The sequence below is a fragment of the Grammomys surdaster genome, unplaced genomic scaffold (assembly GCF_004785775.1).
Source record: "Grammomys surdaster isolate TR1022 unplaced genomic scaffold, NIH_TR_1.0 1136, whole genome shotgun sequence".
In the NCBI taxonomy this organism is placed as follows: Eukaryota; Metazoa; Chordata; class Mammalia; order Rodentia; family Muridae; genus Grammomys; species Grammomys surdaster.
In genome coordinates, this window is record NW_021605555.1 from 2,761,239 (window position 1) to 2,774,156 (window position 12,918).

Below are 12,918 nucleotides of genomic sequence, written 5' to 3' on the forward strand. Positions count from 1 at the left end.
AGCTCAAGGGCAGGAGTTTGAATTATAGAAGAACAAACTTTGTTACTTTTCTTCTGCTCTTTTCCCTCCCCCTTCCCCTCTCCTTCCTCCACCCAACTCCCTTCCAACCCCTACCTCCCACCCCATCTTCTCTCAAACAGGGTCTTACAGTGGAGTCCTGGCTGTCCTGAAACTCACTATGTAGACTAGGCTGGCCTTGACTTCACAGGGATCCTTCTGTCTCTCTGCCTCTCTTCCTCTCGGCCTCCCCTCCTGAGGGCTGGAATTAAGGAAGGCTGGAATTAAAGACCCTCGTGTGGTCCCCATCCCCCACCCTCTTTTTCGCCTCCTGAGCTGGATTGACAGGCTCTGTCTTTACAAGGCAGCTGCTGCTAAAGGAGCTGCTCACACCGTTAGGGACTCTTGCCCCTTATGAAGTACTCTTATCACTTAGAGGAGAGAGGGGCAGCAGGACAGTAGGACTAGTAGCCTGGCTAGGAAAAAGTGGAGAGTTCTTCACTCTATCAGGTCTGAAGATAAAAGGAAGCATTTATTTTTCTGACCCTGTAAATTTCAAGTGCCTTTAAGGAAGAGAAGTTAGGAAAATAATGCCTGATTTATATACATGTGGAATTTACTTACGAGCAGGAAAGGGCTCTCAATGTAAATGTAATTTGTCATTTTTCACGGAAATTTCTAAAGAGAGAGAATATATATGGCTTGCAGGCTTCTGGATGGATTTCCCTTAGGATATCTAAAAGGCCAACATAAATATTTCAGAAGCAATGTGTTAATGTTATTGCATTCAAAGCTATACATTTGCTGCTGTCTGATGCTGACAGTTGTTTGTTCAGTCTCAGAACCTTGCTATTGCCCACCATCCTGGGAATCCAAGGCCATGGGGTACTGAAGGAGGTCTGAATGCCATTCCAGAGAGCTTGTGTTTGCTGCTTAGTGCTGTTCCCTACAACCAAGCTTAAAAAGAATTTCATTTTTTACCTGGCACCTGCCTTGCTTCTTAAAGATTAAATGGTCTGAGTATAAAAAAATAAGCCAACAGACACCCATGTTGTCAACCAACAGCAGCTTATTATGAAAACTTACCTTTAAGAGACATGCAGGAAGAAAGGAATGGGCCATGCAACTGCACGGTTGTTTTAAGTTCTATTATACAGTCTTGCCTGATTATCATTGAAATCAAATTAAGGTCAATGTTGCAAGATTCCAGTAACCCACAGTGATAGTCATAGAGAGCAGACACACAAGCATTAATATAGAAATTTGTATAGCAAATATCTATGAATTCCTACTTTGAGATTGTCATCCTATCAGCAGTTACACAGAGTGCTACCATTTCAAGCAAAAGCCACATTCAAGCTGATTATGAAACACTCTTTCCTTGAGTCACTTGAGACTAAGTATCTTATCCAAGAGCAACTGTATATCAACACCCTTAGGCCAATAGTAGGATTAGGACCTGATCATTTAAAGAAGGGAAGAAATTATCAGTGATAGTTTCTTTGTTTGCTTTCCTTCCCAAGGGCACTTTAGACGACGCAGATGACCCCAGCACAAGCGTGGGAGCCTATCACTACATGCTGGAGTCTAACATGGGGAAGACAATGCTGGAGTTTCAGGTGCCTAACTCCCTGTGGCTCATTTGTTTGATGATCCAATCTGAAGCTTGGGAGATGTGCAACTCTTTTCATCTTATTTATTTATTCTTAATAAGTGTGTGTGTGTGTGTGTGTGTGTGTGTGTGTACACATAAGTTCAGGTGCTTGTGGAGGGCAGAACATCAGATCTCTCTGGAACTGAAGTTATAGGACACACACGTTTAGCTACTGAGTCATTTCTCCAGCCCTAAGACATGCAAGTCTTATCACTAGCAGTAATATCTTCTGTTCCAACAGTCTGCTTTTAAAAAAATTTACCCTTTTAGAATCCAACATGGTAACTTCATTTTAGCCATATTCAATAAGCCAAATCAAATAGCAATCAAGATAACACGCTCTTAGGAAGTTCCCTGCCCCCAAACTTCAAGGCCTGTCTTAAAACAAAACAAAAAACAAAAAAGGAGAACAATAAAGAGTAATTTTTTTAAAAAACAAAACAAACCCAAAACATAGACGAGAATAACAGGAAAGAGGGGAATGGCACAGGAGAAAAGACACACCCACTTAAAACCACGCAGAACTATACGTGGCACCTGCCACATTATATCTCTTAGAAACGGGTGACTAATGACTGTTTTGCAAGCTGGTAGCACTTCACCAGATCTTCAGGACTAAGACTATATTAAATAGTTAAAAAAAATACTGCTTATGACCATTTCTTCTTTACTTTCCAGAAGTTACAGATAAAGGTTTTTATGGAGATACCTTCTAAAGTACTACTTCAGTTCTGATGTTTCTATTGAAAAACATGTGCTTCTCTCTCCATAGAGGGAAAGCAACATTAGTACCATGTCATTCACATCTGACAAACAGTAACAGCTGAGAAACTCGGTTACTTACCACACACAACACAACCGTCAATTTACGATTTCCAACTTTTATGTTGGCATGAAAACAATACTGCTCCTTGTCTCTTCAGTATATTGCTCAATAAATCACAGAAGATACTTAATACTTTATTATAAACGTTTGCCTAACTGCAAGCCAATGCAAATGTTTTGAGCATGTTGAAGGTATACTCTGCAAGGCTCTGAGGTTCACTAGGTTAGCTGTACTATATACATTTTGGGCTTACTGATGTTCAATTACAATTGGCTTATTGTATCTGTATTTGTAATATGAAAAATTATAACAATGGTATCAAATCTGATTCTTATATTTTGGGGAGCATAATATTGAATATTGACAATTATTTCTATAATTTAGCCCTTACAACAGCTATATAGAGTAGTTTTTATTATACATTTGTTATTATCCAAGGGAGATTCGGCTTCAGACCCGCATGAGGCAAAATTTCTCCATTTCTCTCATGTCTGATTCTCACATTCTGGTTTGGACAGATGGAAATTCATCAGTAATTTGGCAGGAAATGTGTGCCCCTATGAACAGCTAAGCTAGAATGGACTGAAATATCTGATCACAGAGAACAAGTTAAAATTAATATGTAATAGTACAGCCGTACCCATGGTGCTTCTATTTAGGTTTGATTTCAAGAAGTAATCAGTCCTACAAAATTTTATGGCCAAACAATGTTTATCATGGTAAAACTATCACTGTGTTGCAGCTGAGGCCCAAGGCCACTGACTTTTCTCTGGAGTGGTTGAGGACACGTGGGACGGACTGGATGGCTTTAGTCTTACTCTGTTCCTTATCTGTAGATTTGTTTCTTCATTTGTGTATAAATCTAAGGAAATACCAGTATTACTCCACAGTGCCAGGGTGAAGGTGAAATAGGACATAAAGAGTCTAGAACAGCCTGGCATATGGTAAACACTCCATGAAGTTAAGGATGACTCTGGAGGATTATATTACTTTAAAACACCAGAGGGTACTTGATGGATGAATTTCTACCCCTCCCCACAACACACACACACACACACACACACACACACACACACACACCCCTTTATGTAATCAGAAGCTTCACTAAAGGTTAGGTAACTCCCTGCCAAAATACTTTATGGCTCCCTCCCTTACAATAAAAGAGGGAAACTATAAAGGGTCTATAATGCTCCCCTAAAATCTAACCTCTAATATATTTATTACTGTCACCCGTGTCACAAAGAAGCTGTATGTAATTTAGCAGAAATTTAAAAAATGATGATTTTGAGCATAGGTGGCTTAGTCTGCCAAAGCTGGTGAGGCAAAATTAATTTTTAAAAAATGTTTTTTCTTAAAACTCTTTCTAAGTACTATGAAAGACTCTACTCAATCTCTGGTCCGGATCACTTTAACCCTTGCCTTGCTGGTCTGCTTTCTGTGTGGTCCATATAGTAAGGTATTTAAATGACATAATCACTTAAATCACACTCTGGAAATGCTTCATAAAGAAGGCTGGGAGCACGATGAGAACAAAGGGAAAAGACAGAAGGCTGGAAACCCCAAATCCTCAGGTCAGGAGGGAGGACCCAGGGAGCCCTGCTTTTCCTTCCGCCTGCCTGCTGTGGCCTAGCCCGTTCCATGAGGTCTGGGCAGCTTGTGTCTACACATAAAGGGAAGTGAATACAGACTTGTGCTATTTCTGCAAAGGCACAAATCGGTGCCCCCTCCTGGAGCGGGGATTTTTACAGAAGAGTGTTTGGATCAAGAATGGTTGACTATAGCGTAGAAAAACAAGGCTGGTGTCTCCCGACTGCCCTGGGGTTTTCGGTGGGCCAGCCCTGCTGCGCTGAGGAATTGCAATAGGCTTCAGTTTACCGTCACTCCTTGGGAGGGAAGGAGCTGCCTATTGTGAGGTAAGCTTGCCAGAGAGACAACTGCCTGCTGTTAGGGGGAGGGACAGGAGGCGCAACTAGCGGGCGCTGGGTCTTGTCAAGGTCAGATTCTAGGCAGAATTTGACTGAAGCTGGTTAATATATTTATTCTGCAGACTAATGCAATCCAAGGAAGAGTTGTTTATTTACATCTGCGCTAAATTCTCCAGGTCGCCTTTTAAAGCCTCATCCCATAAACAAATTTCCTCTTAAACTCATTTTCTTGGGTGGGGAGATGGTGCCCACCTGTTTTCCAAGTTCTCCTTTTACAGTGTTTGTTTTTCTTATTTCTGATGAATCACAGAACCCAGTCAGCCTCAAAACTTCCAGAGGAGGCAACTCCAAGCGGCTCAGAGCGGCTGAAAAGCCGCTATGAAACCAGGCAGGCAGTTTCCAGGACAGAGCCCAGTTGTTGCAGGATTAAACGAAATGAATGACGAAGTAAAACAGGGAGCTGTGGACTGTGGACAGAGAGCAGCTACTATAATTTTCCCCGCCGAGCAAAGAAAACACAGGCTTTTATTCACCACTCAGTTTACAATTCATTTTGCTGATCAAAACCAGTTAAATAATTCGTGGGGCTCAGCGCAAAATAAAAATGCCAGGGCCTTTGCTCAAAATCTATTAAATTGAGGATCAAACCAAGGGCAGTTTGCTGAGACAAATCCAGAAAGGCCCAGACTAGGAAGGGCAAGTGATACATCAATCTTGGCACAAAATCTAAAGATGCTTTAAAAAGCTAAATGATTAAAATAGACAATATTATACAACAATATATTTTAAGTTTAAAATGATTGCAAAAAGCCATCCTAATAAACAAAATATGAAGAAAAAACATTGGTTTTTTTCTGTTTGTTTTGTTTTTTTAAGACAAGATTTCAGTAGGTAGAGCAGGCTTGCTTTGAACTCACAAGATCCACTGCTGCTGCCTCCTAAGTACTGGAGGTGAACAAACAAGTGTCCTACAATGCATGGCACAAAATGCAGATTTTTAAAAGATCCAGAACATTTATGAATAACAGTTTAAATCTTGCCTCACATACCTCACCCCAATGAGCTAGTTTCTCAGGTTCCTTTCAATCCAGCCAGGCTCTCAAACCTACATGACTACCCTATTTAACAAACTCCACAACAGAACAGAGCATGTCCTCACAGAGCAGGTGACTCTTGATCAGATACAAAGCCAGGGCAAAAACCAGGTAACAGCAATCACAGTGAAACCAGAAAACAGTTCTTTACGGAAGTCTTCTGAAGTTGTGCATGAATTTCCCTATAAGTCAGACAGAGCATGGAAGCACTGGACTAAGCTTGAATTAATACTCAGAAAGTTGTAAAGATACTCATAATCCCAGCCCTCAGGAGGAAGAGGCAGGTAGATCTCTGAGCTCTATATCAGCCTTGTCCACATAAGTGAGCTCCAGGACAGCCAGAGCTGCATAGTGAGACCCTGTCTTGGAAAAGGAAAACAAACAAAAACCAAACAAAAACCAAACAAACAAACAAAAAACCGAAACAAATCAAAACAAACACAGCAAACCAAACAACAATAAAAAAGAATTTGGTCTCACAGAAGGAAATTAAGAAACTGGAACAGAAGTATGTGTAACTAATGAGTTATACCTTATACAATAATGGCGAGTGTTTCTACACAGCAGGGCAAAAGCTAGACCAGGATAGAAAGAATGTGGAGGAGAAGGTGGTCACCTTCCATAAGAAATGCAAGAATCAGAGCCACACTCAGGAGAAAGTACTTTTTAGATAAACCAGAGCAGCAGAGAGGTGAGTGACCTTCCCCCCCGAGGCAAGAAGAGTTCCAGCCTTTTGGGGAAGCCTTTGGGAGATGAAAGTTGCCAAAGAGCATGAGAAAGCTTTCTGGTTCTGTTCACAGTATAACCATGGGTTGAAAAGTCTGGGAAATTCTCCAGGTGGATGGACAACAGTGGATCTAAAGAAGCAGGCATTGATGCAGAGATGAGAAAGTGGTCTTAGAAGATTCTAAAGAAAGAAGAGTGCACATCAACAACAAAAACCGTCAGAGAAAATCAAGAACCATATTAGCAATAAGTTATTTCTCTGACAGGGTCATCTCGGGAAAACAAGTCCAGCCTCTCTCTTTTGGCTGCTAAATTTACATAGGGACTGTGAGTGTATATCAATGGTAGGGGACTTGCCAAGCATGGACAAGTTCCTGCATTTGATCTGCAGTACTAGGAAAAATAATAATTTTAAAACCAACTGCAGATTAGTGATAGGCAAGGGGTCAACTAAAGAAGCAGAGTGGTTTTTTTTTGTTGTTGTTGTTGTTCATTAAAAACTAATACAGGGCTATAGAGATAGCTCAGGCTGAAGCAATTACACACAGACAAGAGGACTTTAATCCTGCCCTCAGTATGGACATGAGAAGCCAGGCTTGGTGGTTCAAGCCTGTAATCTTAGTAGGAAAACAGAGACAGGAAGATACTTAGGGCTTGCTGGGCAGTCTAGCCAAATCAGTGAGCTCCAACTTGGGTGAGACCCTGTCTCAAAAAAAAAAAAAAAAGAAAAAGAAAAAAGAAAAAGAAAAAAAAGGTGGCTGAGTTACTGAGCAGAACATCCACTGTTGACCTCTGGCCTCTACACTCATTCATATTCATGTACACATCCACCCATATGTACATGTACACATACATGACACACAAAATACATAACGAGTGCAAAATTCAAGTAGATTTTTTCTTTTTTAAAATTTTTCTTTATTTATTATATGTAAGTATACTGTAGCTGTCTTCAGACACCCACAAGAGGGCATCAGATCTCATTACAGATGGTTGTGAGCCACCATGTGGTTGCTGGGATTTGAACTTATGACTTCTGGAAGAGCAGTCGGTGCTCTTAACCATTGAGCCGTCTCACCAGCCCTCAAGTAGATTTTTAATGTGAAATCAAACAAACTTTGAATATCAGCCTTTTATTACAACATAAAGCATAAACAATTCATATTTGGTGGCTACAAACCCACAATGGCCTGAACAGCCATAGTACGTATGGGTTTGAAGGGAACATTGGGGAAGGCAGCAGAAATTTACTCTCCTGAGCAACAGAGAATACTTTGATGAATGGATTGATAGGCACAGTGATGAGAGCCCTATTAGGCAAGATTTGGCAGTCTGTTGAAGTGCTCTGACTTTTTCATATTAGCGTAGTGATGCGCTGGCATCATGAAACTGTGTGGAGCCAGAGAGAAGGGCTGTAATGGGAAAAGTCTCTGAGCATTTGACTTGGGATACTGGACAGGTGGGTCTTTGTTCAGCATGGAAAAACCAACTTAGTTTATATTTGTGTTATATTTAATTGATGGAAACAAATGGTTTTGCTTTTACTTCAAGTGCAATGTCTCTTGGGGTACACACTGTATGGTAGAGTAAAGACAATGTGCCCAACTGCATCTCAGGATGAAAAGCAGCCGCATTAGAAATAGCAACTGTAGAGCTGAGACCTACGCTGCTTTTTCCACTGATAAGCCCACATCTCTGAAATGCACCAGATAATTTAAGGTGCCTGCAACCTAAGATTATACCTTTCAGAAGAAAACCAAGTTCTTAAGCAAACAGAAGTGAAGACAGTTAGTAAAAGACTGTTGTTATGAATCATAAATAGGACATCTGTCTAGATGCTAAGATTTCATAACTATTTTCACAAGCAGGAAGTTTCTTAATTATATAATGTTATTTTCCAATGATTACATGGTTGTGGTTTATGGTGTCAAGCCATAATTTATGTCTAGCTAAAAGCAAAACAAAGCAAAGAACAAAAGCAAAATCCCTGAATAAGTAAAACACAGCAAATTGCAGGGGAAAACTGTGACCACATTAGGAAAATGGAAATATTCAGCTTGCTGGTCTTCTGCTCACCTTGACACCAGGCAGGGAAGTAGGAACAGATCTGACAGGCCTCTGTTGTGCTCACGCAAGGCTGAAAACACTGAATGCGGAACCCTTTGCTTTAAGGTAAATACAACCACACTCTTCATATTTTAAGGCATTCTTGTTTGTTTGTTTTTGTTTGTTTTTGTTTTGTTTTGTTTTTGTTTTGTTTTGAGACAAGATTTCTCTGTGTAGCCCTGGCTGTGCTAGAACTCACTTTGTAGACCAGGCTGGCAAATCACAAATCTGCCTGCCTCTGCCTCCCAAATGCTGGGATTAAAGGTGTGCACCACCATTGCCCGGCCATTTTAAGGCATTCTTAAAGCACAGAAGTTTACCTCTCTTTTTATGCTGGCGAAACTTCTCTCTCCCCTCCTCCATTCCTCCCTTCTTCCCTCTGTTTATCCTGCCCCCTTTCCTGCTTTTGGAAAAGTCAGGTGAATAGCATATTTCAACTTGTTAACATGAAACTTTAGCATGAGTGAGTCTATTTTGTTTGGTCCATTTTGGGTCAAATATTGGAAGGAGTGTGGTCCAAAGCAAATGGTCTCCTATAAATTTTACTTAGTAATATAGGCATATTTATTTTTTCAGTTTAAATTTTTAAAATTTCAGTTGTTTTCTTTTATGTCACATAGTCACATGATTTAAAACCGAAAACATTTTCTCTAGAATTCTGGAAAGAATCCCTCCCAATCTTTTTTCTCAAGTCAGACATGTTAACTAGAACAATTGTGTTTATTGTTTTGGTGCTGCAGATCCAATATTGAATCTCATGCATACTAAGTACCTGTTCTCCCACCAAGTGAGACCCTCGGACTCTCTATTACCAGAAATCTCTTTTGCATCTTTTAAAAACTCTTAAAGTATTTACAAGTAAATATGTATATAAAATAAAATACAAAGTATACATTGTTGTGTGCTTTTCTCTTATTTTAGCAATACATCATAGACTTCTTTGTTTTATAGCTTAGAGAGTGTTTGTATCCGTTATGTATGCAGTGTTCAGTAATATGGACAAATCATTTTTTAATTGTTCTCTAAATATGAACGTTTGAAATAATTTTAATCTCTGCTTATTAAAAAATGATATACCATATAACTTTGTATGTTAGTTTTCCTATGTTCTGGCATACTTAAGTAACATTTGGAGTGTACAATTATTTTAATGTGTATATTTTTAGTGTTGAAAGATACTTGTCAATCATTTAGTAATTTTTTATTGAAAATAGGCTAAAGTAAGGGAATGGAGATTAAACTTCATGGGCCTCAAGGCTCTATGGAAAGTCTCAAGACATATGACAATATCATATATCTTGTTTCCTTTGCTTTTGGGGGTCAGACTTCTATCTGCTCAGCTCTGAATGACATGTACTTCAGCTTTAAAATCAATGACAGATGTTTGGGTTTTATAGGAACTAATGACCATTTTCCAACTACTGCACTGGAATGGAAGCCTGAAAGCCCTCCGTGAAACAAAGTGTTCTCGACAGGTGAGATGTTGTGGTTGAGACAGGTTAGCATGCTGAGGACAAGGCCAGGAGCTTATCAAACTTTGAAGAGAGTTTGTTTAGACACTTCTGTTTACATTTTACACATACTGACTAAAACCTCCTCTGTTTATGCATTTCTGTGTTTTAAATTTATATTTACTTACTGAGTTAAGAGCAGGGACAAGTGAAGAAATATTGAGTCAGAGACTGTCGCACACTAAGAATGTTGGCTTTGCGTAGGGTTGATCTGAACACCCATTATACTGAAAGCAGAATGAAGCAACCATTAAGACAGTGTCGGATTCTCAGTGAGGTACTGACTTACCTTGTGCCTCCAGTCTCTTACTTGGATCTGTGCCCTCTTGCACTCTCTAGTACAGAGAGAAAGAGAATGAGCTGCTTTCGAAATCGTCTTGCTAAACACACACAGAGTCAATACACCAAAAGGTTATTTCTCAACCACCAAAAGTTCCTCAAAAGCAGCAGAAAGGATCCTGGAGTTGGACACCCTCGAAGTTAGTCACCATAATTTTGTGGTTTAGGAGTTTGACCTTTGTTTTCCAGAGGCAATGTCTCAGTATGTCTTCATTACTTAGAATAAGAACGCTTCCTCTATTTAATACCAAATGTAAATCCTGTCCTGTGTGCTTTATACTTTCTCCACATTGCCCTCTGAGCTGTATTCTTTCTCTATGCACCATTAGAACTTGGAAGACAAGAACTGATTTTTGAGAATCTCCTAATAAGAATTTGTATGAAGAACTAAGCCTCTCATAGACAGCAAGATGAGGGTGGAGGCACTGCAGCCCCAGGAGATTTGAGTTGTTCTTTGCTTAGGAACTCTGGCTCTCAAATTGTCAAAGATGGAAAAGACACGAGTAGCTGACAATGGCTTGGGCTATTTTTTTCCCCTTCCCTTTGATTTTATTAAAGTCCTTTGAAATATGTTGGGTTGGTTATAAACACTTTTCCACGATTGTTTTTAATTTGTTAAGGTCATAAATAAATACCATATGTTCTTGAAAATAAACATAAGCAATGCAGCCACTCCCCATGATCAAACATGTATATGACAACACAATAGATTGATAGTTTTTCAGAGAAGAATTGAAAGGAGTGGCTAATTTTTAATTGTTTGCAAAAGCAAGAAACAGTATATCACAGAGGTAGCCTCACAAAACCAATAATGATAATCGCCCATTCTACCATTTATTTTTGAATTTTTTTCTGTGCTTATTGTGAGCTACTTGGATATTTATGTTCCTTATGTTCACAAACTGCTTACTAATCTAAATCTAGTCTATGTCTGCCACGTGGCCTGTTACTTCTCATTCAGACCAGGTACCCGTTCATTCCACCCCTATCTCCTACCTAAAAGTCCCACCTTTCCTCTCCCTCTTAGCTATTGGCCATCAGATCTTTATTAAACCAATCAGAAGGTGAGGGAGGTGCATGCTCACAAAGTATAAGGCAGGAGATGATCTATAAAAATAACAATACCAAAAATCCATACAATATTCAGCTCTCTGCCTGTACAGAAATCAACATTTGAATAATACAAAGACAACCTTTACCCCAACAGTCTTGTTTTCTTGGCATTTTCTTACAAGCACTCAAAATTCTCCTCACAAGACCTCACTCTTGGACTGTGTCACAATAACAAAGCACAGAAGCTAGGAAGTAGAGTTGTGAGTTTCAAAGTCTTGTTCTGAAGTCCCCTTGACTGACTCCTTCCTCATTCCTGTAATAGACATGTCCAAACCTTATTCTACCTCAACTTGTTTGTGTAGCTCCTTTCCTGTTTCTGTCTTGTCAAAGGCAATGGTACTGGGCCCGAGGGTCCAATGAAGAATTAAGTCATATTTATACTAGTTGTTACAGGAATACATTTTCAAGGACGGGCTTGTATTTTCTAGAGCTTCATTTTGTGAACATTGTTGTAATTTCTAGTGTTGTATTTTGACTTAGCCTGGAGTGACAGGCTTTGCAAGACGAGATTAGTTCATCATTTCCTTTCCAGAAATATGTCGATGGGATTTGGTTTCAGAGTTTTAAAGTTGGAGTTAGTTGTTTGAAGACCATATGACTGGGGAAGTATGAAAGGCCTCACATACATGCACCTTTGTTTCTCTTTATTGACATTCTGAATTTTTGTTTCCTGGTTCTAGGAAGTCATCTCCTATTATTCCCAGTACTCTTTAGATGAAAAGATGCGCAGCCACATGGCCCTGGACTGGATTATGAAGGAACGTGAATCACCAGGAATTCTCTCTCAAGAGCTGCGTGCAGCCCTAGGGCAGCTGGAGGAAGCCAGGAAGGCTGGACAAGAACTACGATTTTACAAAGAAAAAAAAGAAATCCTGAGCTTGGCTCTCACTCAGATCTATGACCCTGACCCTACCTCGCCTAGTGATGACCAGCTGAGCCTCACAGCTCTGTGTGGCTATCATTAGCATGGCCAGGTCTCAGGTTTTCTGAGGACTTTCACATCAAGAATCTACTTGACAGAAGTTGTTAGAGATTTTAGCATGATAGTCATTACCTGAAGGCTGTACTGCTCCTACACAGTTTGTTCATAGACTGGGAGGCTAGGGTGGACTGGTCCATACCCCAGCTTCCTACTTCATGTATGTTTTCAACCATTCCCTTAGTGGTTCTACTTCAGAATGAAAGAATGACAACAAAATTCCTTTAGAAAGTATTCTTCAGGGTTTGATCTAATCTAAAAAGCCTAGTTGACATGTGCCTTGCTAAATTTTATGCATTGCTTCACACAACAGTCCAGTATAGCAGCCTCCAAGAAAACAGCAGCCAGGACTAGGAAATATATCATGATAACTTTTTTTTTTTTTAAGTGACACAGTTTCTCTGTGTAGTCCTGGCTGTCCTGGAACTTGCTCTTTAGACCAGGCTGTCCTCGAACTCAGAAATCTGCCTGCTTTTGCCTTCTGAGTGCTGGGATTAAAGACATGTGCCACAACCACTTGGCTTATAACAATGTTTCAAATACTTAAGATTAAATAAACAGTACAGATCATTTTTTTAAAAAACTGTACAACAGTCAGCATGTTTTTGAACCATCTTGAAAATTAGTGTATTCTTATCATATATTTTG

At 39.7% G+C, this 12,918-nt stretch overlaps 1 protein-coding gene across 1 annotated transcript in view; it reads left to right on the plus strand.

The window, feature by feature from the left end:
- The window catches only part of Lix1 (limb and CNS expressed 1), a 53,625-nt gene extending 41,033 nt beyond the window's left edge, over positions 1-12,592 (plus strand). The window contains exons 4-6 of the mRNA XM_028783502.1: positions 1,521-1,616; positions 9,726-9,803; positions 11,972-12,592. Coding sequence (XP_028639335.1) covers positions 1,521-1,616; positions 9,726-9,803; positions 11,972-12,256 — 459 coding nt within the window. The 3' untranslated portion in view covers positions 12,257-12,592. The remainder of the gene's footprint in view (positions 1-1,520; positions 1,617-9,725; positions 9,804-11,971) is intronic.
- The last annotated feature ends 326 nt before the right edge of the window (positions 12,593-12,918 follow it).